The sequence below is a fragment of the Hyaena hyaena genome, unplaced genomic scaffold, assembly GCF_003009895.1.
Source record: "Hyaena hyaena isolate Hyena2069 unplaced genomic scaffold, ASM300989v1 scaffold_348, whole genome shotgun sequence".
In the NCBI taxonomy this organism is placed as follows: Eukaryota; Metazoa; Chordata; class Mammalia; order Carnivora; family Hyaenidae; genus Hyaena; species Hyaena hyaena.
Window position 1 is genome coordinate 1,088,658 of NW_024080981.1, and position 25,575 is coordinate 1,114,232.

At 48.9% G+C, this 25,575-nt stretch overlaps 1 protein-coding gene across 3 annotated transcripts in view; it reads left to right on the top strand.

Annotated features, from left to right (window-relative positions):
• Positions 1 to 24,529, top strand: part of CD99L2 (CD99 molecule like 2) — a 96,101-nt gene extending 71,572 nt beyond the window's left edge. Inside the window, exons 3-10 of one of the 3 annotated variants that reach the window (XM_039249881.1) lie at positions 3,553 to 3,621; positions 3,750 to 3,833; positions 5,782 to 5,841; positions 16,414 to 16,452; positions 16,800 to 16,919; positions 19,900 to 19,917; positions 21,008 to 21,073; positions 21,893 to 24,529. In XM_039249881.1, coding sequence (XP_039105812.1) covers positions 3,553 to 3,621; positions 3,750 to 3,833; positions 5,782 to 5,841; positions 16,414 to 16,452; positions 16,800 to 16,919; positions 19,900 to 19,917; positions 21,008 to 21,073; positions 21,893 to 21,957 — 521 coding nt within the window. In that variant the 3' untranslated portion in view covers positions 21,958 to 24,529. Of the gene's footprint in view, positions 1 to 3,552; positions 3,622 to 3,749; positions 3,834 to 5,781; positions 5,842 to 16,413; positions 16,453 to 16,799; positions 16,920 to 18,027; positions 18,426 to 19,899; positions 19,918 to 21,007; positions 21,074 to 21,892 lie in introns of those variants that run through there. The other 2 variants (XM_039249882.1, XM_039249883.1) reach the window with 2 other exon arrangements.
• Positions 24,530 to 25,575: the final 1,046 nt, after the last annotated feature.

Sequence of the window (25,575 nt, forward strand, 5' to 3'; positions counted from 1 at the left end):
ATGTTGCCAACGTGGTGTCCAGAGTGGTTGTACCATGTGATGTTCCCACCAGCAGTGTGTGAGTGGTCCAGCTTCTCTGCCCTTGTCAGTTCGTACTTGGTGTTACCACTATATCCGAGTCATTCTGGTAGGTATGTGATGGTATCTCCTTGTGATTTTAATTTGCATTTCCTTAATCATATGTGCTTATTGGACATCTGTATAAACTTTTTGGTGAAATTTTTTTGCATGTCTTTTGCTCATTTTCTAATTGGATTGTTTGTATTTTTCTTTTGAATTTTAGGAGCTCTTCATATATTCTAGACACAGTCATTAGTCATATATGTGTTTTGCTAGTATTTTCTCCTAACCTGTAGCTTGTCTTTTCATCTTATTAACAGGGTCCTTCACAAAAGGAAATGTTTTAATTTTGATGTGGTCTGGCTTATCATTTGTGTGTGTGTGTGTGCACGCGGGCGCGCAGCATGGTCTTGTTAGCAAGTCTGTGCACTCTTCACCAAGCCCTCAGTCCCAGAGATTTTCTTCTATTTTTTTTAAACGTTTTTTAGTGTTTATTTTTGAGACAGAGACAGAGTGTGAGCAGGGGAAGGGCAGAGAGAGAGAGGGAGACACAGAATCCGAAGCAGGCTCCAGGCTCTGAGCTGTCAGCACAGAGCCCCATGCAGAGCTTGAACCCATGAACTATGAGATCATGACCTGAGCCAAAGTCGAACACTTAACCCACTGAGCCACCCAGGAGCTCTTTCTGTTTTCTTAAAGTTGTGTAGATTTACACTTTACATTTGAGACAAAAAATTTCATCCATTTTGAGTTTAATTTTTGTATAAAGCAGGAAGATTAGGTTAAGGTTCATTATATTTTCCTTTGGATATCTAGTTGCTCCACCGATGGACATCATTTGTTGAAAAGACTCTCCTCCTGCCATTTTTGCCTTTGCACCTTACCAAAATCTTGTGAGAATATTTGGGCAGGTCTTTTTGGATTTTTAATTCTGTTCCGTTGATCTGTGTGTCTGCCCTCTGCTGATGTCTTGATGACCATAACTATAAAGTAAGCCTTACTAGTGGGTAGACTGATTCCTTCCACTTTATTCTTTGTCAAGATGGTTTTAGCTATGCTGGGGCTTTTGCCTTTCCATACAAATTTTAGAGTAAGTTTATCAAGAAACTGGCTGGGATTTTGGTAGGACTGGTGTTAAACATATAGAACAATTTAGAGAGAATTAATGTCTTTGAGTCTTCCAATCCATGAACGTAGTATGTCTCTCCATTTATTTAGGTCTTTTTCAGTCTTTCTCATTAGCTTCTTATAACATTCACCGTGCAGGTCCTATACATAGTTATTAAGTGTACACCTAAATATATAATTTTGTTTGGCACAATTGTAAATGAAATGTGTTTTTTCAGATTCCATATGTTTATTGCTGGTATATATGATTGGTTTTGATATTGTTGATCCTGTATCCTGAGACCTTACTGAACTCAGTGGTTCTAAGAGTTTTTTTTTGTAGATTTCTTAGAATTTTCTATGTAGAAGATCATGCCATCTGCAATTTAGGAATAGGTTTACTTCTGTCTTTCCAATCTGTATGTCTTTTATTTCCTGTCACAATATTGGAACTTCTAGTACTATATTAAATCAGACTGGTGAGAGCAGTATCTGTGCCCTGTTCCTGATCTTAGGAAGAGAGCATTCAGTCTTTCACCAGTAAGTCTGATGATAGCGATGGGTGTTTTCTAGGTGCTCTTACTTCCTTCTGTCTTATTTGCTTTGGGTTTGTTTCCCTGCTATTTAGCACTTCATTTTCTAGCATCTGGAGTTAAAAACTTAGATTATTGATCTGAGACCTTTCTTCATCTCTAATTTAAGCATTTAATGCTAGAAACTTCCCTTAGCACTACTTTAGCTGCATCCTGTGTGTTTTAGTGGTGGTGGTGGTTTTCATATAGTTATGTCTAAAATTTTTTCTGTGATACTTTCTCTCTGACCCTGGTTTTATTTGGAAATGTATTGTTTATTTCTAAGTACCTAGAGATTTTCTTGTTTTCTTATGGCATTTTTGTTTCTAGTTTGATTCCATTACCATCAGAGACCCCACTCTATATAATTTCAGTGCTTTTAAGTTTATTGAACTTGGTTTTCTGGTGAATGTTTCACGTGTGCTTAAAAAATTCCTTATCCTGATGCAACTGAGAGGAGTGGATGTTTAATTGATTGTGTGGTTCAGTTCTCTGTCGTTGCTGATATTCATTCTAGTAGTTCTGTCAGTTGCTGATGGTGGAGCATTGAAGTCCCAATTATAATTGTGTGGTTTTTTTTTTTTTTTCTTTTAGCTCTATCAGTTTTATTTCCGTGTGTTTTCACCCTGTTGTTTGGTGCATATAGGTTTAGGATTGTTCGGTGTTCTTGGTGGATTGACCCTCATCATGATGTAATGTCTCCCTTTCTACCTAGTAAGAAATATCAGGTCTTGTCCTACTGTGTTTTTATACTCTTTCCAGAAGATTCAGACTTACATTTCCTTGATCCACAGACAATCCTTAGGCCCTATCTAGAAAAGACAAGTAATGCATTGTAAATTACCTAGGCAGTTTGAGGATTACTACACCACCACCACCACCATCACCACCACCACCACGACCATCATCATCGAGAGAGAGAGAGAGAGAGAGAGAGAGAGAGAGAGAATATTTTAAGCAGGCTGCACACCCAGAGCAGAGCCCAATGCTGGGCTCCATGCCACATCCCATGAGATCATGACCTGAGCAGAAATCAAGAGTCAAACGCTTAACCAGCTGAGCCACCCAGGCACCTGAGGATTACATTATTGATCTGTAAAACTCACTGAGATTTCCACCCCCCCCCCAAATATTGCTGTTTCTTTTCTGATTGCTTGCTGTATACAGTACTGTCTGCCTTTCTTCTCCCTTAAATTTCCTTTCCCTCTGCTGCCTCGAGTTATAGAACAGTTTGTGGAACATTCTTTAAGCTCAAGAAAAGAGACTATTAGAATAGAGGTATTTCAGTTGAGCTGAAAAACCTAATAGTTACAGTAGTAACAACCCTGCTTCCATAAAATATTCTGTTGGTGTTCTACTTTCAATTGATAAGGCACTCCAATACCTGCCTGGGAACATAACCTTAGTCCATCCCTGGGCAGTATTATTTATGGTTCTGGTGCCAGGTTGATAGTGGTGAAACCAAAGCCCGAAGCCCCCACGGGTCGTGCTCAAGCTCTTGAACTCCCTGGACCATGGGGTCCGATCCAGCAGATCTAGGCTGAATATGTAGCTCCACGAATCCGCAGGTCCTATGTGGTGGGAGCATGTCCACCTTACCACCAGTCCTCCGGAGAAAAGTGAACAGAACTCCTCTCATTTAACCCTCCTGCATTTCTTTGTCCTCCTCCAAGGGATTGTCAGAAGCCTTAGAGGGGCCTCAAGGACTGAGACAGTGGCACCATACTCATGATGTGACATACCTGAGCCCTGAAGGGGCTGCTGTATTTTGTTACTAAGCGTGCTTTCCTTGCTGCCCTCCCTCCCCTTTTAGAGAGATGGGACCATGGCACCACCACAACCAAGAGGCCAGTAGCGACCAGAGCTCCAGCCAAGCCTGCAGGTAACATGGCTGCTCTGAGGAGGGCAGGAAAGGATTACAACATGGAACTCTCTTTGGTCCAATGTCCAAAGAGCTTTCTGTAGCTTAACCTGTTGACTTTCCCTTTTATCTTTTGGGGCCCACCACAGATAATGATTTTAACTTGGCTGATGCCTTGGATGATCGAAATGATCGAGACGATGGCCGCAAGAAACCGAGTGCAGGAGGAGGAGGTAAGTCAGAGCAGGTTGAAAGCGCCAGCCAGCACTCAGGCTCCCTGGCCGGGTCAATGCTCATGAACTACAACCACCCACAGAGCCACGCGGGCATGGCAGGGCTGCGGGCACTTCAAGGTCCAAGAGAACCCTAAACAGTAGTTTCTGAACTTTTTGGTCTCAGGAATCCCCAAATCACTGAGGATTTCAAAGGCTTTTGTTTACATGGGTCACACCTAACAATATTGTCTTTGAACTGAAATTGAAAAGAAATATATAAGTATGTATTCATTAAAAATGATCAACAAACCCATACATGTTAACAAAAATAGCATGGCTTTGTGAGAAATAACTGTTTGGCAATACAAAACCAAAATTTAGTGGGAGAAGTGGCATCATTGTATCCAATTTCTATAATGTCTAGGCAGAAAAGCTAGACCCTCTCTGTTTCTGGATTCAGTTGTAATGTGTTGTGACGGCTGAAGTGTATGAAGGAAATCTGGCCTTGTATGAATAAATATTCAGTTGAGAAGGGAGAAATATTTTCATAGACTTTTCAGATCACTGTAGATATTTTTATTTAGTAAGACATCTAAACTCGACCAGTGGCCATTTCTTACTATTTAACTGCAGTGTGTGATGTGACCATACCGATGAACTTTTCATACGTGATTCTGTCCAACGCCATAGGACTCTCTTGCACTTTTAATGGTGCCTGTACTCATTTGTGGTTTTGCATATTATGCGTTGGTCATTCGGAAATATTGGTGTCCTGAGGGCTTTTGAACTTCCAGATAATGCCCCTGTTTCAATACGCAGTATCCCAAGTTCACATTTGCTAATATCACCTCATCTCCTTAGATAAAGTCTTTAAGTACTGGGAAGCTGCTGAGATCAGAGTGGTGGATATAGAGTTTTCAAAACTCCACATTTTGTTTGAAATCTTCCCATTGGCAGTAGATACTGCCAGTGGTGTTCTTCGTAGTAACCACCCATTTTATTCATTTTCAAGGAAACATCTGTCAACTAGTCAAGACACCATAACCATAGTTTGGCCATCATTCATTCTTTCTAGGCAAAGCATTCATTCCATAGCACAAAGCAGGTAGTGCAGTTCAGAACTGAAACACTCAAGTGCCCTCCCCAGAGTAAGTAAACTTGAATAAAAAAAAAAAATGGCAGAAATGCTTTAATCATACTTCCCATTTCATCTCACAGAACATTTAAAATTGTGTCCTAAATGGTTAATACAGAATAAAATTTTTGTTTCTTCATATTAGTTTTCTGTTGCTGCCAACAAATTACCATGAGTTTAGTGAGTTAACACAGCACCCGTTTATTCAGTCACAGTTTCCTTTGGTGAGTGAGGAGTTGAGGAACTGCTAAGCTGGGTTTTCTGTTCAGGGCATCATATAGCTGTAATCATGGTGTCTGCCAGGTCCGGTCTCCTCTGCAGTTGGGTTCTCTTCCAAGTTCATGGCTCCTTGCTTTTTTAAGACCAGCAGGAGAAAGAGACCAGGGAAAGCGCAGAGAGGAAGACTAGCTCTGTTGCTTCTAGTGGTGGAATTCAGGAAGGCTTCACCCTGGTTTAAAGGGCTTTATCTGATTGGGTCAGGCCCACCAAACGTAATCTCCGTTTTGATTCACACAAAGCCAAACTGATTTGGGATCTTATTTCCATCTGCAAAATCTTTTCACCCTTGGCACCTAATCTAACCCAGTCACAGGGTAGTGATGGCAGCCTCATTCGTGGTCCCACTCATGCTCAAAGTGATGGGATATTAAACAAGGTGTGTACTCTAGCTGGAGGGAATCAGGGGCCCATGTGAGAGTTTTGCCTACCATATTCATCGAGGGTATTCTTAACTGGAAGTCCTCTTCTGGGGATGTTGGACAACATTAATATAAGATTTTTGTCCCTGTAAATGGTGTTTTGGAATTAAAATGTGTATTTTGTTTTCTCTAGGTTTTTCAGACAAGGATCTTGAAGACATATTAGGTGGCGGGGAATACAAACCTGACAAAGGTAAAGTTAGGAGCACTGGCTCGTCTAAATACCTTATTCTCATTATAAACGTGATTACATGGCGACCAGGTTGAGTGAGCCATCCTTACTCAGCCTCTGCGATGGGAGAGATAGTTGCCAGACATTCTGCTGACAACTTGGAAGAATGTGGGCTGTGCAACTCCAAGCGGGAATGTATAAGCCAATTTGGAAAAGCCAGATGTTCCCCTTGATGTCCCTAAGCCAAGGTGCCTCTTGCCCAGGCAGCACCAGGTACGGTGACCACGGGTCAGGGGACTCACTGGGAACAATTCCCACCTCCAGCCTGGGGATCTTGGGATGGGAAGAGCAAAGTTCATCATGACAAGCATTTTTTAGGAGACCCATAGCAAGTCTAGTGTCTTCTAAAATACCTTTTTAGTTTAAAATACTTTAAAACTCACGGGAAGTTATAAAAATTGTTCAGGAGAATTTCTGTGTGCTCTTCACCCAGCTTCCCCTGATGATGATGGCTCACATAACTGTTGTACGTTGTCAAAGCCAGGAAGCTGACCTTGGTACAGACTGTTACTAAGTCACATACAGACCTGATTCGGACTGCATCAGTGTGTTCCTGTACTCAGTGTGCATCAGTGTGTGCGTGTGTGTGTGTGTGTACACGCATGCGTACACGTGTGGGTCTATGAAATTTTATCACGTGTGTATTTCAGTAACCATGACCAATCAGGATGCAGAAAACAAAACTGTTCCATCACCACAAGGAAACTCCGTCATGCCGACCCTTCCTAGTCATGCCCTCCCCGCAAACCACCAAAGATGTGAACCTTTTATCTTAAATACACATCAAGAACTGATCCTACCATGAAGACCATCAGCCAGATTTAATGTGACAAAATAAGTTATGGTTGGAATTTGTGATTGCTACTTGTGGCTGTAGCCTGTTGTGATGGTGAGCTGTGGTTGTGACTTACTGTGGTTAGGCGTGCATGAGTTAGGCGTGCATCTGCTGGTAACCCTGCTACGCTCCCCGCAGTCCTGGCTGTGGCATCAGCCCGTGCTCCCTTCTTGTGGGGGACTGTGTGCCTTTCATATGGAACCATGTTCTCTTCTGATTAAAGGATAGTGTAGTCACATCTGTCCTTCAAATCCCCTTTCCAGACAATGTCATCTTGAGTAAAAATTTCTAAAAGCCTTTAAATGAAACTCACAGGTGTCAGAAGAACATGGAATGTTTAAAGGGCAAACCCAGCAAATTGGCCAATTACTCCTGGGTGACAAATGGTATTTCCAGATGGTGAGATGCAGGCAGCGATAGCATGTGGAAGTGTGCACACGGATGAAAGTCTGAATGGCACGTCGGGGGCTTCCTTATTAACAGTACATGTTTTAGCAAGGAAGAAGTGTTGGGAAATTCTTTAATTAGGCTCATATTTGAATTTCTCTTCTAAAGAATAATCAATTGTTAGCTTAAGTTATACTGTCTGTCATTATAAGCATCATTAAAATAAAGGGGGTCCCGGCAAAAAATACAAGCGTGAGCCTGAAACCTGCTTATGATGAGCACACGATGAAATTCTCAGACACCCGCCTCTATGCAGACATGCTGATGCCACAAGGGAAGAGAAAACTCATTTCAATACATGATGATCTTCAGCATAAAAACAAGCCTAATTAATGTATTTTTCCAACTTTGGGTCTTAGGCACATTGACTCAACTGTAGTTTTGGAGTTTATTTGTGAAATAATAGGTTATCTGTTACATTTTTTTTTTCTCATGAAAATATGTGTTGGCCTTTCAGGAGTCCCATGTTTTGTTCCTGGGGGACACTGGCCGCCTCTTGTTAGCCGGTCCCGGTCAACCACCTCCACTCCCTAGCATTTTCACTGAGCAACTTGAGGCCAGTAAGTTTCAGCTCTTCATTGGTCCTCTGGGTCTACACCCTCATGTGTGCTCCCAGTCCTGAGTTGCTCTTTGGTCCCCAGTGACCATCTGCTGCCTCACACTCTTTTCTCCCGGCTTCTTCTGGTGCTCTTCCACTTCCTTGGTCTTGTTCACTTCCGAAACACCGTTGCCTGCTGGGAATGTTTCCTTGGGTACCCTATTCAGTACCTTGTTCTCTTCCTCACCGGAAGTGATTGATGTTAGAAACGAAGATCTGAGTGTTGAGTGTGTTCATCACTTTGTGGGGTGTCGCTACTTCTATGCCCTTTCAGTGGGCAGAAGTAGGCGATAAATAGATGGATGTATACCAAACCATGTATACACATGTATCTATAATTATTTCTCTATTCATCAGCATGTACATTCACCTCAGCATGAATTCTTAGTTAACTCCAACTATAATCCAGTGCCGAAAGCTTTATTTTGGCCTTCCTTTTTTGCTTCTCTGTAACTCCCCCCTCTGACAGGGAGAAACCTGCCATTCATCAACCATTTGCTTACTTGCTCAATTCCGGTATCATGGGTAGCACAGTCAGATTTGTCAGCTCATGCTCCCATGAGAAACAGCTTTACTGTTGAGAGTACAGGGTTTGTGTGTAGATTCTTGTGTCTTTACCTTATAGTTTCTAGTCAAAATAGCACTTTTCTGGGTGACTTGGGTCAGCCCCCTTATCTGTCCTCCGCCTCCGTCCGGCAGCCGTGTCCTACCTTTCTCATGCAGTTAGATCCACTTGTCACAGTCTACGTTCCGTCCTGGCATCTCCCACCCACCTAGTTGATGCTTTGTTTCATTCTTTTGCTCGTATACATTAAAGGTCACTCTTAGTAATATACAGGTATGGGTTCTTACAAATGCACATAGTCATGTGTCCACCACCAAGGTACCATACAGAGCAGTTGTATCACCAGAAATGTTTTTCTGTGTGTCCCTTTTGCACCCAGCTACCCTCCCATTCCTGAGCCCCGATCTGGTTTCCATTAGTGCAACCACTAGTGTGTTTACTTCTTTATAGTTTTGTCTTTTCCAGAATGTCCTATAATTGGAACCATACAGCATGTAGGCCTTGCAGAATGACTTCTTTCACTTAGCAGTATGCTTTGGAGGTTCTTCTGTGTCTTTTCACGGCTCACTGGTGTATTTCTTTGTAGCATTGAATAATATTCCCTTGTCCAGATGTACTACTTTTGCGTATCTGTTGACATATTGAAGGACATCTTGCTTGCATCCAGCTTTTAATGATTATGAATAAAGCTGCTGTAAACATTTCTAAATGTTTACATACAGGTTTTCTTGTAGACGTTAAGTTTTCAGTTCACTTGGGTGAGTACCCGGGTGTACGATTGCTGAGTCATATGGTGAGTCCACTTTTGACTTTATGATCAACGACTGAGCTGTCTTTCTTCTAAAGTGGTTGCACCATCTTGCTTTCCTTGGAACAACAGATGAGAATTTCTGTTGCTCCACATCCACGTCAGCAAGTGGAATTGTCAGCTCTTTTGGACTTGGGACATGTTAATAGTTAGGAGGTGTATCTCCTCATTTTTTAAATTTGCATTTCCCTCATGACACGTGATGTTGAACATATTTTTACATTATTATCTTCTTTGGTGAAGTCTGTTCAGATTTTTTGCCCCTTTAAAAAATCCAAGTGTTTTTGCTTTTATGAGTTCTTTATATAATTTGGATACAAATCCTTTATCAGGTATGTGATCTTGAAAATATTTTTCCCAATCTGTGGCTGTCTTTTCCTTTTCTTCTTCTTGTTGTTTGTTGAGTACTTATTTCTTTATAAACGTCAATTTATTGATTTCTTTCTTTTATGAATTATGTTGTACTATTTAAGAATAATCAAGGGCATAGAGATTTTTTTCTTACATCTTCTAAAACTTTTATAGTTTTAGCTTCTAGTTTTAGGTCTTTGCCATTCCATTTTGAGTTAATCTGTGTATGGCTATTCCTTTCCATGTGGCTGTCCAATTATCTTGGCACAATTTGCTGATGAGATTATCCTTTCCCCACTGAATTGTCTTGGCTCCCCTGGTGAAAATCGGTTGACCGCAAGTGTAAGGTTTTGTTACTGGATTCGGTCTGCTCCATTGATCTCCACAACTGGCCTTCAGCCAGTGCCAGACTGCCTCTGCTGGGCATGTGCTCAGCTTCAGGCAAAGAAGGCTGTGTGGAGAGTGTATCAAGCCCCCTATGGCTGTCTTAGCTCCTCACCTCTGTACTGAATCCCTAGCCAGTTGACTGCTTGGTGGTTTGCTGAGGCTGGAGGACCTACCGGCTCTTCCTGCCCACGTGCCACTGAGCTTGCCACATGTAGCTCTGAGTCACATGAGGCCCTTTGGCAGTGGCAGGGTTTTGTGGCCTTTCCACACCTCTCTGGTCGAACTAGCTGCTGACAGACCTGGGGCGGGGGGGTAATGAGAGCAGCCTGGGGCATAGAGGCCACAGCCTCCAGTTCTTCTCACTGGACCTAAATCTGTCTCCGGACATGGCTGTCTTGGATTGGCCAGAGTTATAGTTGGCCTTCTGAGGAGAGGCTTTGTTGAGCCCCTCACTCCAGTCCAGTCTCTTAGTCCAGTCTCTTAGTGTTGTTTGACTTTGGAATATTCTCTTTGCTTCCCCTCAAGCCCGGGCCCACACCTCCTCCCCTTCAGTCGTTTACCTCATAACTGACCTTCAAGTCCCAGTGTGTCTTTCAGACAGCTGCCCGAGAGAACCATCAGGAACATGAAACTGATTTGGCCAGTCCTCTGTTTCAAACTATTGTGTAACAATGAAAAGACAAATAGCTCAATTTAAAAAACAAGCATAAGATTCAAACAGACACTTTATATAGAAGTTCTGTGAAGCCGCTCAAAATCATTATTCATTGGGGAAATGCAAATTAAACTCCAAATGAGCTGCCGTAACACACCCACCAGAATGGCTGAAATTAGAAAGACTGACAATACCAAATGTTGGTGCGGATGTGGGTTAACTTAAAGTGTCCTGTATTGGCGGTGGGAATGTAAAGTTTCCTATCAAAGTGAATGAACATAGACCGAGCCAGTGACTCAGCAGTTTCACTCCTATTCACGAGAAATGAGAGCTTCTGTCCAAAAAAGTCTTCTAAAGAATATTCATAGAAGCATTTATAATAGGAAAACAAAAACAAAAAATTGGGAACAGCCCCAGTACCCACAGAAGAATGGATAGACAAATTTGTGATATGTTTATATATTCATATAACAGATTGAATTACTGCTATGAAAATGTGCATGAGTGTCAAAAACATTATGCTGAGTGAAAGAAGTCCATGAAAAGAGTATACCTAACTATATGAGCCCCATCTTATGAAATTCAAATACTTGCAGAACTGATCTATAATGTCAGAAATGAGATCCATGGCTACCCAGGTTGGGATATGGACAGGGATTCATTAGGCAGGGACATTAGAGGACTTTCTGGGGTGACGGTTCTGTTGTATATTTTGGTGGGGGGTTGAGTTTTGCAGGTGTATGCATGTGCCAGAATTTATCAAGTGGCATACAGAAGATTTGTGTATCTTACCACATGTAAATTTTACCTTAGAAAAGGCATCATAAGCAAATGTGTAACCCTGGGTAATAAATAATAGGTTCAAGGTGGAGTGTACTGATGTCTGCGACTTTGAAATGCAGCATAAACATAAAAGACACTGATAGATGGGCAGACGGATGGGTGGATGGACATACGATAAAGCAGATAATGCAGAACGTTAGTGATGGAATTCAGGGAGTGGATAGGAGTGTTCACGGTATGATGTTTGCAACTTTTTCAGTATGTGTGGATTTTTTCTTAATTAAATATAGGGAAAAATTTTTAAGGAAGCAAAACAGCAGGCCCCCCACTGCCTCCAGGATAGTTTCATGCTCTTAGCTCGCTGACTGGTCTCTCTGCCACAGAGCACTAGGGCCCTTTCCGCTCCGAATATGCAGATGGACTGGTAGTTGCACCTCTCAGGGCCTTTGCGTGCTGTTTCTCTGCCTAAAATGCTTTTCTTCCACCATGTGAATTCCTGCTCATTTTCCATCAAGTGCTAAGCTACCCATCCCTTAACCGCGGCCTCAGAGGTTTCTTCCTCTCTCCCAGCGGCCCTGGGGCGCGCGTCTTGCCTTTGTTCCCCTCCTGGAGCGCCTGTTGCCCCCTGCTGGGCTTGGCTTCCCAAAGTAGGTGCCGGGTTTTCTCATGTTTCCCCAGCAGCCCAGTAAATGTTTGCTGCAATGAGGGGGACTCAGGTGGCACACACCCTCTCGTGCATGCCTCCCCACGGAGGGGAGGGGGACGTGTTTGACTGGTTCAGCTGATGACCCTCTGGGGCCACGTTTGCGTGGGGCTCATGGCATGAAGTGCTTTCTCCTGGACCCTGAAGGGCCCTTTCTGCTGCTGGCTGGGGAAGTGCGCTCTCAGAGGCTGTGAACTCTCTGATCTGGTCTGGGAACCCAGCTTTCCCCAAGTGAGCTCCAAGGGGATTTCGTGAGACAGGAGATGACGAATGGGAAGCTTCCATTTGGCTACGGGCTGTGTCTTCTCACATCGTACGCTTTTGTGGAAGCCGGTAACCTTGGCATTGATGGTGTACTTGTATGGCCCCTTTGGGAAGCCAACCCTTTGCCTCATCTTCCTCTGGCTCTTTGCGTCTGTTCTCAGCTGGTAAAGGATCCAGAGTGGAGGAGGGGGGGTCGTTAGCACCCCCAGATCACCTGCACTGGTGTGTTGTCCGAAACCCCATGATAAGTTGACCCAAGGAACTCAGTGGGGATGGGAGGGGAGAGCAGACCAGGGGAGTGCCCAAAGGGACAGGCCCTCTGCTGGTGCTGGCCCGCATCCAGGGCCACAGCCTTCCTGTGCTTGGGAGGGTTCTCCTCAAAGATTGTTCTGGGACAGTAGCTGTTTGGTGCTCTGGCTGGAGGGTGACCTTTCTCATCTCTGAGGTGGGGGGTGCAAGACATCCAGGCCTTAGAGACTTTCCACAACACTGAGGAATGGTATCCCCAGTGGTTAGCTTAGGCAGCCATGTTCTGCCAGTTTTTTCCTGTTTGATTTGACTTTGTATCCATGGGTCAGTTTGAAACAAACCTTTTTCCTTATTTATTTTTAACTTTTTTTATTTTTTATGTTCCGTTTCTGCTACCAGTTTTTCTATAATGAACATTTTTAAAAAATCTGAAAGTCCTGGTTATGTGTGTTAGAAGTCTAGAATAGTCACAAAAGTCCTTAAATACTTGAACATTTCATGCCCCCCCCCCCACCAGTTCTAGATAGAATCTCCCCACTGGTATGTGACTCTCCATGCCTTGGCAAATCATACATGTCACGCACTCACCGTGAGCTGTGCTGTTGTCGGAGAAGGGCAAATATGTGCCTTGCATCCCCGCCTCCTAGGAATGTGGCTATGGCGGACTGAACACTGGTGTGTGTATACATGCGCGTGCGCATCGTTGACTTTTGTATTTGAGGATGGTATGGATAGAACCCTTGTGTTAATGACTGGGCATATTTAGGAGTTCCTCACGGAGGTCATGCCTCATGCTCTAGTGCTCACTCTGGGTACAGCGGTCACTGTAGGTGTAGGGGTTCTTCTAGCTATGGGGGTAGCTGTGACTATGGCGGTCACCATGGTTTCAGATACTAGTTGTCCCTAGAGCTATGGCCTTCCACATAGCTATCTAGATGGATAGGTCTCTGTACTCAAAGCAAATTGCAGGATGAGATCTGTTTTACAGGGGGATTTCTTGTACAACAGAGGGCAACTCTGGTCTCTTTGGTATGCAAGTGTGGTATATAGTTGTGGACTGAGAAAGCAGGTGGAGGTATAAAATATACTGTCCTTGGGGGCATCTGGGTGGCTCAGTCAATGAAGCTTCCGGCTTCGGCTCAGGTCACGATCTCATGGCTTGTTAGTACAAGCTGCGTGTTGGGCTCTGTGCTGACAGCTCAGAGCCTGCTTGGGATTCTCCTTCTCCCTCTCTCTCTCTGCCCCTCCTCCCCTCCTCCTCTCTCTCTGGCTGTCTCTCTGTGTCAAAAAAAAAAAAAAAAAAAAAAAAACATTACGAAAATAAAACAAAAAAAAAATAAAACATCCTGTCCTTGAAAATGACGATCCTGCCAGTGAGCTGTGGAGTAGCTTCTGTGAGCTGTTCCTCTAGTTGTGGGAAATCATGGGTTTATCTATTTTCAACATTTTATATAAATTATATGAAAATACTTCTTTACTGTTTCAGCCTCTAGGAAGAATTACCGCTAATACTTGGGAGTAATATGCTTGTAGTACTTTTTCTGTACATAAGTATACATTGGTAAATATTTCTTTTTATAAAAATGGGACCATGCTACTTAAAACCAGTTTTTATTCAAGAACACCTTGAGTATCTTTGTGGGTCATTAAGGAGCAGTATAAAGTAATCGTGGTAATGACTGCATAATGTTATACCTGAGTTTATCTAACCACTACTTATGTTGAGAGGGTTTTTCCTCCAGTTTCCTACTGCTGTGCACAGCGCTGTGATAAACAGCCTCGTAGCCAAATATACAAACCATCATAATTTGCCAGATAAATTCCTGGGTGTTGAATTGCTGGGTCACGGGAAGTATACATTTTTAAAGGTGTGACTGTCCACGCGTACCGCCGAAGGGTATCCGTTAAGTGATAGGCCTTTGGGTGGTTTCCCCTTCTTGGCTTGTATGAATAACGCCATTCTGTTCACATTTCGTGTAACACTCTCATAGCTCACGATCATACAGATTGTGAGGTTCGAGTTTCTATGTCCTTGTGACCAAGTATTAAGAAGGAAAGAGAGGGGCACCTGGGTGGCTCAGTCAGTTAAGCGTCCAGCTCTTGATTTCAGCTCAGGTCACGATCTCACAGTTCATGTTCGCGCCCTACATAGGTCGTGCTGAGCATGGAGACTGCTTAGGATTCTCTCCCTCTCACTCTGCCCCTTCCCAGGTCATGCTCTCTCTCTCAAAAATAAATGTTAAAAAATTTAAATATATCAACCATGTTTTAAAAAAATAAGGAAAGAGACTTGAACTGAAAGAAAGGTCTGAGCAATTCAACCTACTTTATCTAGAAATCTGGTGATGTGTACACATCAGCAGAGGACGCCTAGGAGGGTTGTCACAAGTGACCTTGCTGGTGACAGGTTAATGCACAGAGGACCTCATGTCGTCCTTTCTGCTCAGAACTCTCCAACAGTACTGATTGTGCTTTTTCAAAAGCCAGTGCTCCTGTGTTGTAAATAACCACTCATGTCCAATCATGCTTCTTTAACTCAAGGATTCAGCCGTAAGTGGGAACATAACAAACCTCATTTTCTCTGCCCGCATTCTTTCCAAAATAGGCTTCATTTTCCGGAGCAGATTTAGGTCCACAGCAAAATTAGGCAGAGTGTGGAGACTTCCCCTGCACTTCCTGCTCCCCACGGGCTCCCCCCGACCTTGCTGGCACCCACCCCTCCTCCCCACGGGGGCACACATGTTATAGTCCAGGCAGGGACGCGTCCCCAGAATCCGAATGGTGAAGGAAATGCCACAGTTCATTGCCTCCCACATCCCAGAGCGGGTTCCCGTGAAAACCCTGGGCTTGGGGCTGCAGTGTCCGTCCAGAGTGCAGTGAACGAGCCCTCTGCCCTGAGAAGGGAGAGCTCAAGGCTGATTAATGACCTGAAATGGCACCGTGCGGTTGTCTGGGGAGGTAAGTATGTGTGTGTGGAGTTCTGCATGGTGTTGTCTCCCTCCCAGGTGTGGACGCGCGTGACCACTGCTAGGCTCTGATAAAGACCAGTTCTGTCACCACACGGTCGTCTCCCCCCTCCCCCGCCACGTTCATCCCTGCCAGCCACTAATCTGTTCTCCCTTCCCGTGGTATCGCAGAGGCTTTTGAATTTCCAAATGCCGGACGAGGGATTGTCAGCCTTCCTTTGCTTGTGTGCCAGTGTAGAGGAGGAGCACCGTACAGAGGTCATGATCATCACATACTCCTGCAGCCTATTGCTAGGATGCTGAATGTGTACCTAAATTACATGAACAGAAATGTCTGGATTTGAAGAAAAAGCATGTAAAGCACTAGGGACAGGAGGCAAGGAAATTGAAATATCAGTTGTAAATCTCTGCACAGTCGAATTATGACTTGTTTTTATGCTAGTCTTTCATCCCTTTAAAAAAACAGATTTATATAATTATTTTCTATAATCAGCTCAAGAATAAATACCTCTTACAGGAAGGAGACAGTCCATACAGGGTACGCATAGTGCTGTCCCTCAGAATGAGGTCCCACACCCGGGAGCCCGCTTGCCCCTGTGAGATCAGGGCACTAGGTGCACCTGCCTCACTGGATTGCAAAGAATCCTGTATATGAGGAGCTGGGATCAACATGTGCTCCATGCACAGTCACTGTCATTTTACAAAGAAGAAGTTCTGCCTGGCAGCCCAGGCTTTGCAGGTGACTGGCAGTGGGAAGCAGATCTTGCTACACAGGCAGAAGCCCGGTGGGGATTTCGGGGGGGCGGGGGGCGGTCTGTGGCCGGAGTGGAAGCAGAGGGTCAGTGAGTTGGGAAGAGGCTGTGCCCAAGCCTGGGGGTCACAGGCGCACAGCAGACACTAAGTGCTTTTGTCCTTTCTCCAGGTGATGGCCGGTATGGCAGCAGTGACGACCCCGAATCCGGTGAGTTGACATCCCGTGGTGTCTGTTGGAAAAAGCCCAAGGACATAATGCCTACCTGCTGGCGTCCCAAGCTTCCCCTGAGTGTCTCCAGTAGGGAACTGGGAGGCCGGCACCAGAGGGATGCAGTGATTGAAAGGAATGAAGCAGGAAAACCGGGATCCCCGGGGAGGTGGTCCCACAGGAAGCTTGTCAGCCTGAGACCCAGAGACCACAGCCACGGCCACCTTTCAGGCTTCTCAAGGTGGAAAGCCTCATGGACAATGAGAAGCCCTTGGCCGACGCCCTAGCCGAGCCTGGTGCGCCACCCCCTCCTCTGCCTCACGTCTCCCACCCTCTCCTTTGCCTAGGAATGTCGGCGGAGGCCGGCACCATCGCCGGCGTGGCCAGTGCCCTGGCCATGGCCCTGATCGGCGCGGTCTCCAGCTACATCTCGTACCAGCAGAAGAAGTTCTGCTTCAGCATCCAGCGTGAGTGAACCGTGAAGCATGGGGTCTCTCCGGGGCAGGGGGCAGGGACAGTGTGCTCGGGTCTGTTCCGCAGCCACCCGAGGTGGCTTTCCGGCGAGGCCCGACCGAAGTGCAAACGGGCCAGACTTGTGGGGGCAGCACCCAGGGACGCCGATGTTTGCCAGTGTCTCGCAGAGCAGGAGAGGGCCCGGGGTTTCCATCCGGCCTCAGGCCTCACCTGCTTGCACTGCCAGCCTCCTCAAGAGCACAGGGCAGCGGCCTCGGCGGCTCAGGGGTCAGGAGGCTGCTGGAATCTCGAAGGGCTTTAAAGGAGCTCGAGTGCAAGGGGCAGGATAGGGTGTGGGTCTTGCCCCTCCTTTCATGCTAGATGTTCATTTTATGCTGTAGCTCCGCGTGTCTGCCTTGTAAGTCAAATAGCAACCAGCACAGCTGCATCTGCCCAGCCTGCAGGGAGCCTGTGCTGGGAGCGCTGGTGGGGGGCGGGGAGAGGTTGCCGGGAAGGGGGAAGGGGAGTGAGAAGAGCGCCCTGGCTGCTCTCACAAATATAGCTTTGTGTGTCCTTGCTTGCTGACAGTGTATCTCTGAAACAGGCGATTTTTAGTTCAAGTGACAGAGCCCAGTTCAAGTATGGTTTTCCTTTTTCCTGAAGCTTAGGGGCATGTCCTGTGAGGTGGCCTCTGCCCTTAATTGTAGCCTGGGGCCAGGCTTCCCAGTAAATGAACTTGGGCACCAGAATGCTTAGATGTGGGTACTGCAGAAGTCTCTACCTCATTTTCCTTTGGCGATCATGTTTGTTTCTCTTGCTCTTGTACAATACTCTTGACCAGGGCCACCACATACAGTTACACAGGCTGTGCACAGCAGTACTCCAGGGGCACTGTTCATGTCTCAGTGCACAACCTGCACAACTGTTCATGGTCACCACCCTGCTTGATATCCTGTTGACTCACCATGGACCCACCAGCTTGGCTGTAGAGTACTGTGAACAGGGAAGTGTCAAGAAGTAGTGTGGAACTGGAAGCTGAATTGTCCTTAGAGCTATACTTTGTCCTACTTCAAAAGCAAAAAAACCAAGTGACTTAAAATGACACAATGTATCCCCTCACAGTTCTGGAAGCCAGGAGTCCAGGTCAAGGCATCGACAGCATATGTGCCTTCTGGAGGCTGTAGGGGAGGATCCTTCCTTGCCTCTTCTAGCTTCTGGCGACTCCAGGTGTCCCTTGGCTTGTGGCTGCCGTCCCTCCAGTCTTTGCCTCGGCCTTCACATGGCCTTTTCCTCTGTCTGTGTGTCACCCTAAATCCAGGACGGTCTCATCTTGAGAACTTAATCACACATGCAAAGATCATTTTCCAAATAAAGGACGTAGGTCCCCCAGGGCTGAGGAGTTGGCCGTCTCTCTGGTACAGCGTCATCACCCTAACAGTGAGGTGTGTACAGTCCGTGGCTATCCGAGCTGCGCAAGATGGCTCACATGCCAGGAGATGGTGTGAAGATGTCAGGAAGCATATTGGGTAAAAGAGAAGCTATTTACATTTTTTAATGTTTATTTTTGAGAGAGAGTGAGCAGGAGAAGGGGGAGAGAGAGAGAGAGAGAGAGAGAATCTGAAGCAGACTGTGAGCACTCAGCACAGAGCCTGATGCGGGGCTTGAACTCAAACTGTGAGATCATGACCTGAGCCAAAGTCAGACACTCAACTGACTGAGTCACCCGGACACCCGACCAGAGACCCTGTCTAAAAGCTAGGCCCATACTTGCAGTACGAACGGCTTCCCCGGTGTGGTGTGCTCGCCACCTGCCTGCTGCCACCGACTGCTGTATGAGGGTCCTCGCCGGGGTCCGTCTGGGCACCCTCATTTTATCGATGAGGAAACCGGAAACAGGGCGTCGGAGGAGTGTTGAAGGAACTTGCTGCAGGCGGGAAGCACCGGGTCCCACATGGGTGCCCGGAGCAGGAACAGGAAGGCGGCACCAAGGGGAACTGCAGTGCCGCGGGAGGACTCGGGTTTGCGCTGTTAGGGCAGCCTCACTCCGTCCTTCAGCGCCCCTTCTCAGCCCCCACTTTCTCCTCACATCAGTGGGTCCCCCACTCCCAGGGCTGGTGCCCCCCTGCGCGGGTCTGCTCGGGGACCGCCCCCTCCGTCGCCGCTGTCATGGCCCCTGCTTGCCCAGGGCCAGGTCTCCCTGTCCCCCTGGATGGTCCCATGAGCCTCCTGCCTGCCCCGACCTCTCCCATACGCCTTTCTGCGCAGCCAGAGGGCCAGCTCTGCCTGACCTCCCACGTGCCCCACTGCCCTCCAGGTCACGGTCCCGCCCATGAGCTTGGCCATTGAAAGCCCTTCATGGTTTGTCTCCAACCACGCCAGCTACCTCTGTCCCCCGAAGCCAGACACTAGTCTCTGAGTCCCCTGCTCTCTCTGCCATCCCCCTCCTCACCTGGCTGCTCTGAGGCTTGGGCTCGGGCACCCTCCCAGGAAACCTTCCCTTCACAGCCTGTGCTGAGTATGACCACAGCGCCCCCTGCCGGCCAGGCCTGGAGCTGGTGGGGTGGAATTGGGCTTGGTTCCTGCGGCTGTAACTGCCCTGCCCCCCCCACCCTCATCACTCTCGGGACTGTGTGCTTCATCCACTGATGTGTCCCTGGCACCTAGGCTGGACCGGAGTTGGGAGGAGCCCGTGGATATTTGTGGCCACAGCCACCACTGCACAGAGGTCAGGGAAGGCAGAGCAGAAACCACCGCGCACCCCATCACCCGGAAGCCCCAGGGAGATGGCGCGTGGTGACTAGGAGAGCTCAGGGGCCTCCAGCCTCAGCTGCCACCAAAGGGGCCCAGACTTGGGGGACCTTCAGCTTCCTGTCTCTGCCCTCAGTGACAAAGTCACAGTGACAGGGTCAGTGCGTCTCGCTGGAAGCTCCTGTGGTCCATTGATGGGGGCTAAGTACTTGCTCCAGGGTCCTAAGCTTTGTGTCTTGCCTTCAGATGCAGCAGAAGGTCAAGGTAATGGGATGCTTTGACTTCCTCATTTTGCTCATTGTTCGTCGTCTGCACCCCACCCCTCTTGCTGCTCCCCACTCTCCACGGACCCCCCTCCCCCAGCATTCACCGACTTGGCTGTCACCACAACCATCTGTAGCTTGCCCTGGTGCGTGTTGGGAGGATGCCAGCCAGTTCAGCAGGCCACACGGGGCTGGTTTCAGGGGCGCATGGGCTGGGGGGTGGGGGTCCTGTCAGGGACTCAGGGGCCCACTGATGGTCATTGCTTAGGCCTCCCTGGCTCCCTCGCCTGCCTTGTCACACGTGCCGTTCTCCCTGGGCCCATCTGGTGTCTACCTTGAGCTCAGCGAGTACTGGGTAGGCAGGTGGGGAGCCTGGGTGAGGCCCGTGGTGGCAGCAGGATGGACACTGGCGCCTGCTCAGTCGTGTGGTTGCTGAGACCCAAGGCCTGGTTTTCCCACGGGCTCTGCTACGGCTTCCAGTCCCCGGCTTCTCCTGGACCACAACATGGACTCCTGACTCTCCCTAAGGAGCAGCAGGCCAGGGTCCACTCTGAGTCCCGAGCGTGGGCTCTTACATCCATATGGCGCCACTCACGGCCCCGAGGGCTGGCAGGTGCTTGTAGAATCCCCAAGCCCCTCATGGAAGTCAGTGGGGAGAAAGGCCATAGGACCGACCAGAGCGGCTGGGGGTGGGCCCTGGGCCCTTTGCACTGGGGCGGGGACAACACGTGCCGCTTTGGGCTGGGGGAGCCTGTTGGCCTGGAGTCACGGGAGTCACTGGGAAGGCCGTAGGCAGGAGCCCCCTTCAGCTCTCTGCCCCCTCCGCCCTGCATCTGTCAGTCACTCATGCGGCGCTCACCTCCCTCTCCACCGCCCTGGCCCCTGGGCTGGCATGTGGACCCGTGGGTGGTGCTGACCCCGCCATCAGGTGCCTGCTGTCTGGCCCCCGGTTCCACGTGCGCTAGTGCTTGCCCTGTGGGGATGGCTGTCAGAGGCCCCTGCCCGTGTCATCTCTGAGGACAGTGATGAGAACCCCTGGGCTTGGTGGGGGCCCTTTGTCAGTCACCAACTCTGCCCTTCGCCCTTTGCAGAGGGTCTGAGTGCAGACTATGTGAAGGGAGAGAACCTGGAAGCCGTCGTGTGCGAGGAACCCCAAGGTGAGTGCTCTCTTGCTAAAGGGCTGCTAGACAGCGGGCCTGGCACGAAGCGAAACCAGTCTCAGTGTCTGGTGGCACATCAGGGACTTCCACGTGCTGTTGGGACTGTGTTCCCTGTCAACAAAAACAGATGCCTCCCACACAGATGCCTCTCAAGACGGATACAACGTGCAGGTGGGGGACCGGGAAGCCCAGGGGTGTGTTGTCACTCAAGCTGTGTGACGGAGGAAAGTGTCGCACGCTGCTGCTTAGGACAGAATGGACTCAGCGGTCCCGGAATGGGACCGAGGAAAACAGACTCTACGGTGACATTTGCTGTAGTAATTTTTATTTGTTCTTAAGTTTATTTAGAGAGTCAGCTCCGTGCTGTCCATGTAAGCCCAACATGGAGTCTGATCTCACAAAACCATGAGATCATGACGTGCACTGCAAACAAGGGTCAGACACGTGACTAAGACCCCCAGGCGCCCCCCTCACTATAGGAATTCTTCAAACACTCAGTGACCACTGCATGCACGTCTACCACTGGCCAGCAAGCCCGGTCAGGAGCAGTCCCGTTTTTCAGCTGAGGAAACAGAGGCTGAGCCGTTTACAGGCTTTGTCTACCTTCCTCCTTCTCTCTGGGGTCCAGGGTTGCTTGACTGGGGACAGAGTGGGTGCCAGAGGGGAAGCTGGCCGGGAGGGGCTGAGCTGCCCCAGCCTCTGGACACAACGGACCAGAAACCAGGTTTTTGGCCTCAGCAGGGGCTCAGTTGTGTATCTACACCTTCTGTGCTGGGTGGAAACGACCCCCTCCTGACCGCTGTCTTCTCTCCCCAGTGAAATACCTAACGCTGCAAACGCAGTCTGCGGAGCCACCGCCCTCTGATGCGCCCCGAATCTGAGGGCGCCACTCTGCAGCAGGGATGCCTCGTTTCCCTCGGACCCCCAGCTGCTGCACTGCTTTGCTGACATCATTGGCTTCTCGTCTTAAGTTTTCCAGATGAGCTCTGGGTGCGTGTGAGTCTGCCTTCTGCGCCTGCCCTGCCACAGAGGCCCCGAAGACACTCAGGGTGGAACCCAGCGCCAGCACCAGCCTTGAAGCCGCCAGGCTGCCACCCCGGGGGCCAGCCTGTCCCCGGCCCTGAGGGAGCTGGGGGTGGTGAGACCGAGGTGAGGGATGAGAGCTGGAACCCAGGGTGGTGTGATGCCCTGCACTCCGCGTTAACTCAGTGTGTCTCTGGCAGTGACCTCCAAGTGCTGTGCATAGAGCCCCTGCATCAGGTAACCACACACACACACACACACACACACACACACACACACACACACGTGCACGCGCGCGCGCACACACACACACACACACACACACACCACCTAGTGCAGGTAATGTGGGTCTGGGGGCGGCGGGGGGTACTTTCGGTCCTTCCTCGTCCCAGCTTTTACACTGCTGGGCTCCCAGACAGCTGCTCCAAGTAGTGGCTTTTCATTTCTTTAAGGGCAAACACACCCACCCTGAGAGTTTAGGAACCTTCTGGACAAGTAGCTGTGACTCTCGGGCCTAACTGTCCTCTGATTCCATAGGGGCTTCGTGTGGTCTCCCAGCTGATGTGATTAGTTTTTAGGAATCATTTATGCCTTGAAATGAGTGCTCCTCTTCCACTCTGTGTTCTTGTTTTAGCAGCAAAAGGTACAGACATCAAGGACGAGCAGCAAAGCCGGAGTGTGCATGTTGTTTGCTTAAAATTATCTTTGAGGTTGGAGGGGGATGGGGAAAGGGACGTCTCCTTGGTTTAGTGAAACCTGCCTGAGTCAGTGTGTCCACTTACCCTGCCTAGCCTGTTCTGAAGAGCCTTTGGGGTGTTACGCTCCCTGCGGTAAATACCTGAACCCAGGCACTGTCCTGGAGCAGCTGTCTAGTCTGGGCTAGCTTCCTGGAATGTTCCGTTTGACCCATATGTGGTCCTGTCTCCAGGCCCTTTGCTGAGACTGAGCTGAAGTCAAGAGCCACTATCTACTGATAATCAGTTTGTAGTGTCCAAAAGCACTTCCAGAAGCATAGGTCGGCCGGAAGGTGGGGTCCTATTGAGACAACTCCACACGCCCCTTTGCGCCGCACACAGCCCCGCGCATCGTACTGCCTGTGTGTTAGCTCCCTTGCGTTGGCTGAGCTGGGAGGAGGCGAGGCCGAGATCCTAAGGAAACCGCTGAAATCAGAGCGGGCCCTGCAGGTTGTAGAATATATGCGTCGTGCGCTCATGTTAGCAGCTGTTGTAAAACCACACATGGGATAGTCCTCCGCTACGGCGTGTGTCCCCAGGCTGCCCTGCAGACCCGTGCCCGTGTGTGCCCGTGGCCCTGAAAGGCCCCCCAGTTGGGGCTGAGTCCAGATGGGCCAGGACTGTGCGTGTATGAGGTGGGCAGGGAGCACTGAGACCACCCCTCTGTGGAGAGCCTTGGGTCATCAACTTGGCCGCTTGTCCCTGCCAAGGATGGTGAGGGCCGACGGCCCCACCCCTGGCTGCTGCTGGGCGGCCGGAGGGTTTTTGTATCTGTGGCCTGTTGCCACCCAGTATCCTAGGTAGTTGGAATGGGGCAGGGATCGGGGCCGCCCTCGGCAACTCACCAAGTCCGCATGGCTGCCCACTGAGGTCCCCGAGGTGTGTCAAAGGAGGAAAAATGAGGCAGCAGTTGTGTGTGGTAAGTTACTTCTCTCCCTCCCACGGTAGCAACTAGGATGAGGAACGATGTGGCCTGTGCGTCGCACTGTACAGCACGGCCGGAACTCCAGAGCTGGTCCACTAGGAGCCCCGAGGCTGGGTGTGCTCCGCCGTTGTCCGCTGTGACTTTACGGGGAGGCTTCTGTGGCGGCAGTGACCGTGCACCCCCACAGCTCTGATGTACAGTCAGTGCTGCGTGGGAGTCTCTTTGCTCAAAGCGGTGATTTCGGTTAAGAGACCCGTTTTGCGCTCCCTTACAAGAACGGCCCTAGCCCAGCACCTGGCCCTCTTAGGGCCAGGCCAGGCCTGGAAAGTCATTGGGTCACCTGTTTGCAGAGCTCTCGCCCCTGGGGGTGCTGGGCACCGACTCCTGCAGAACCCTAGGCTCTTGGAACCATGTCTATTTGAAAGTTGCATTGACCGCCCTGGGCTGGTCCCAGATGACAGGAAAGACTGAGTGAACTAGAAGGGCCAGTTGAGGGTGTGTGATCTGTACCAGCTTAACTGGGGGGCTGGAGGCTCAGTGTGGATAACTGAGCACAGGAGCAAGGAGGCGTGGCAGCTGGTGCGCAGGGTGCTGTGGGGCCCCGAGACCAGTGCCAGGCCTGCTGAGCTGGGAGCGCCTGTGCACTCGTGTGAGGAAGAAGAAATGGAGATCGATCTCAGAATCCTCTGTACGTTTTATGTGCTTGTGTTGAAATGTGAACTGTGAACTTGTGTTTGCATTAAACAAAATGGAACCTATCAGATCATTGTATTCTGGCGGTGTGAAGGCACTTCCTTTGTCCACTGATGCTGTTTGTTTCTTAAGGGAGTTCATGATAAGGAGCTGACCTTATTCCCCTCCTCCCCAGCCCGAGGCATTTCTCCAGGAAGTTTGAGTTCTCCCATTTACCCTGCTGATGAGTGGCTTGGTGCCCGGGCTTCTGGGTAGTCCCTCTGGTACAAGGAGCTGAGGCCTGAGCCGCAGAGGGACTGGCTGTGTCCGATGTCTGGCGCTGGCTCCAGACAGGCAGCTCCCAAGCCCAGCACTCGCCATCCTCACAGCTGGCCGGGAGCCGGGCAGATTTGTGTGCCGTTTGTTGCCTCAGTGGAGCGGGGAGCAGGACCCGCATGTCCTTACTCACTGTCGCTGTGTTGCAGGATGGCCATTTGGTAACGAGAGTGCCCCTGTCATAACCCTGTGGCTTGGCTTGTAGCTGGCGCGGTGGCTGGCCCTCCGGGCCTTGGGGGCTATAGTGACTGCTGCCTGCAGGGGGCATGGACCCTAGGCCCTTATGAGAAGGGAAACCCGCAAAGGTCCGTAAAAGGTGCCCAAAGGGCCCCTATACCTGCTGTAGACTTGGGGTGTGGACCTGGGGCTTCTCGGAAGTCTGGCCCATTGCAAGCTCTAGGACTCAGGGCCTGGAAAGAGCATCCTGCCCCCTCGGAGTGGCCTGTGACTCTGGGGGTCCCAGCCCTTCCCCCCCACGGTCAATACTTTCTCAGGCTGACATGTAAGGGGTGTTAAAATCAGAATACTTAACCTGTTTTGGCCAAAACACTCAAGACGTGATAGACTGTGTTTATCATTCAGTAAATGAATTAAATCCTGTACAGGCGCTGCACATCTGGTAACTGGGCCTGACACAGAAAATGACAAGTACTGAAGGTTTTGTCATTTTTTCCCCCAAGGTAAAAATTGGAACTTAAAAAACCAGACCACGGAGCAAACATATTATTTTAATTACAGATTGAAATACAGTGCATCAGATGAGGCAAGAACGATACTGTACCACTTTTTAAAAATCGGAACCATAAAGG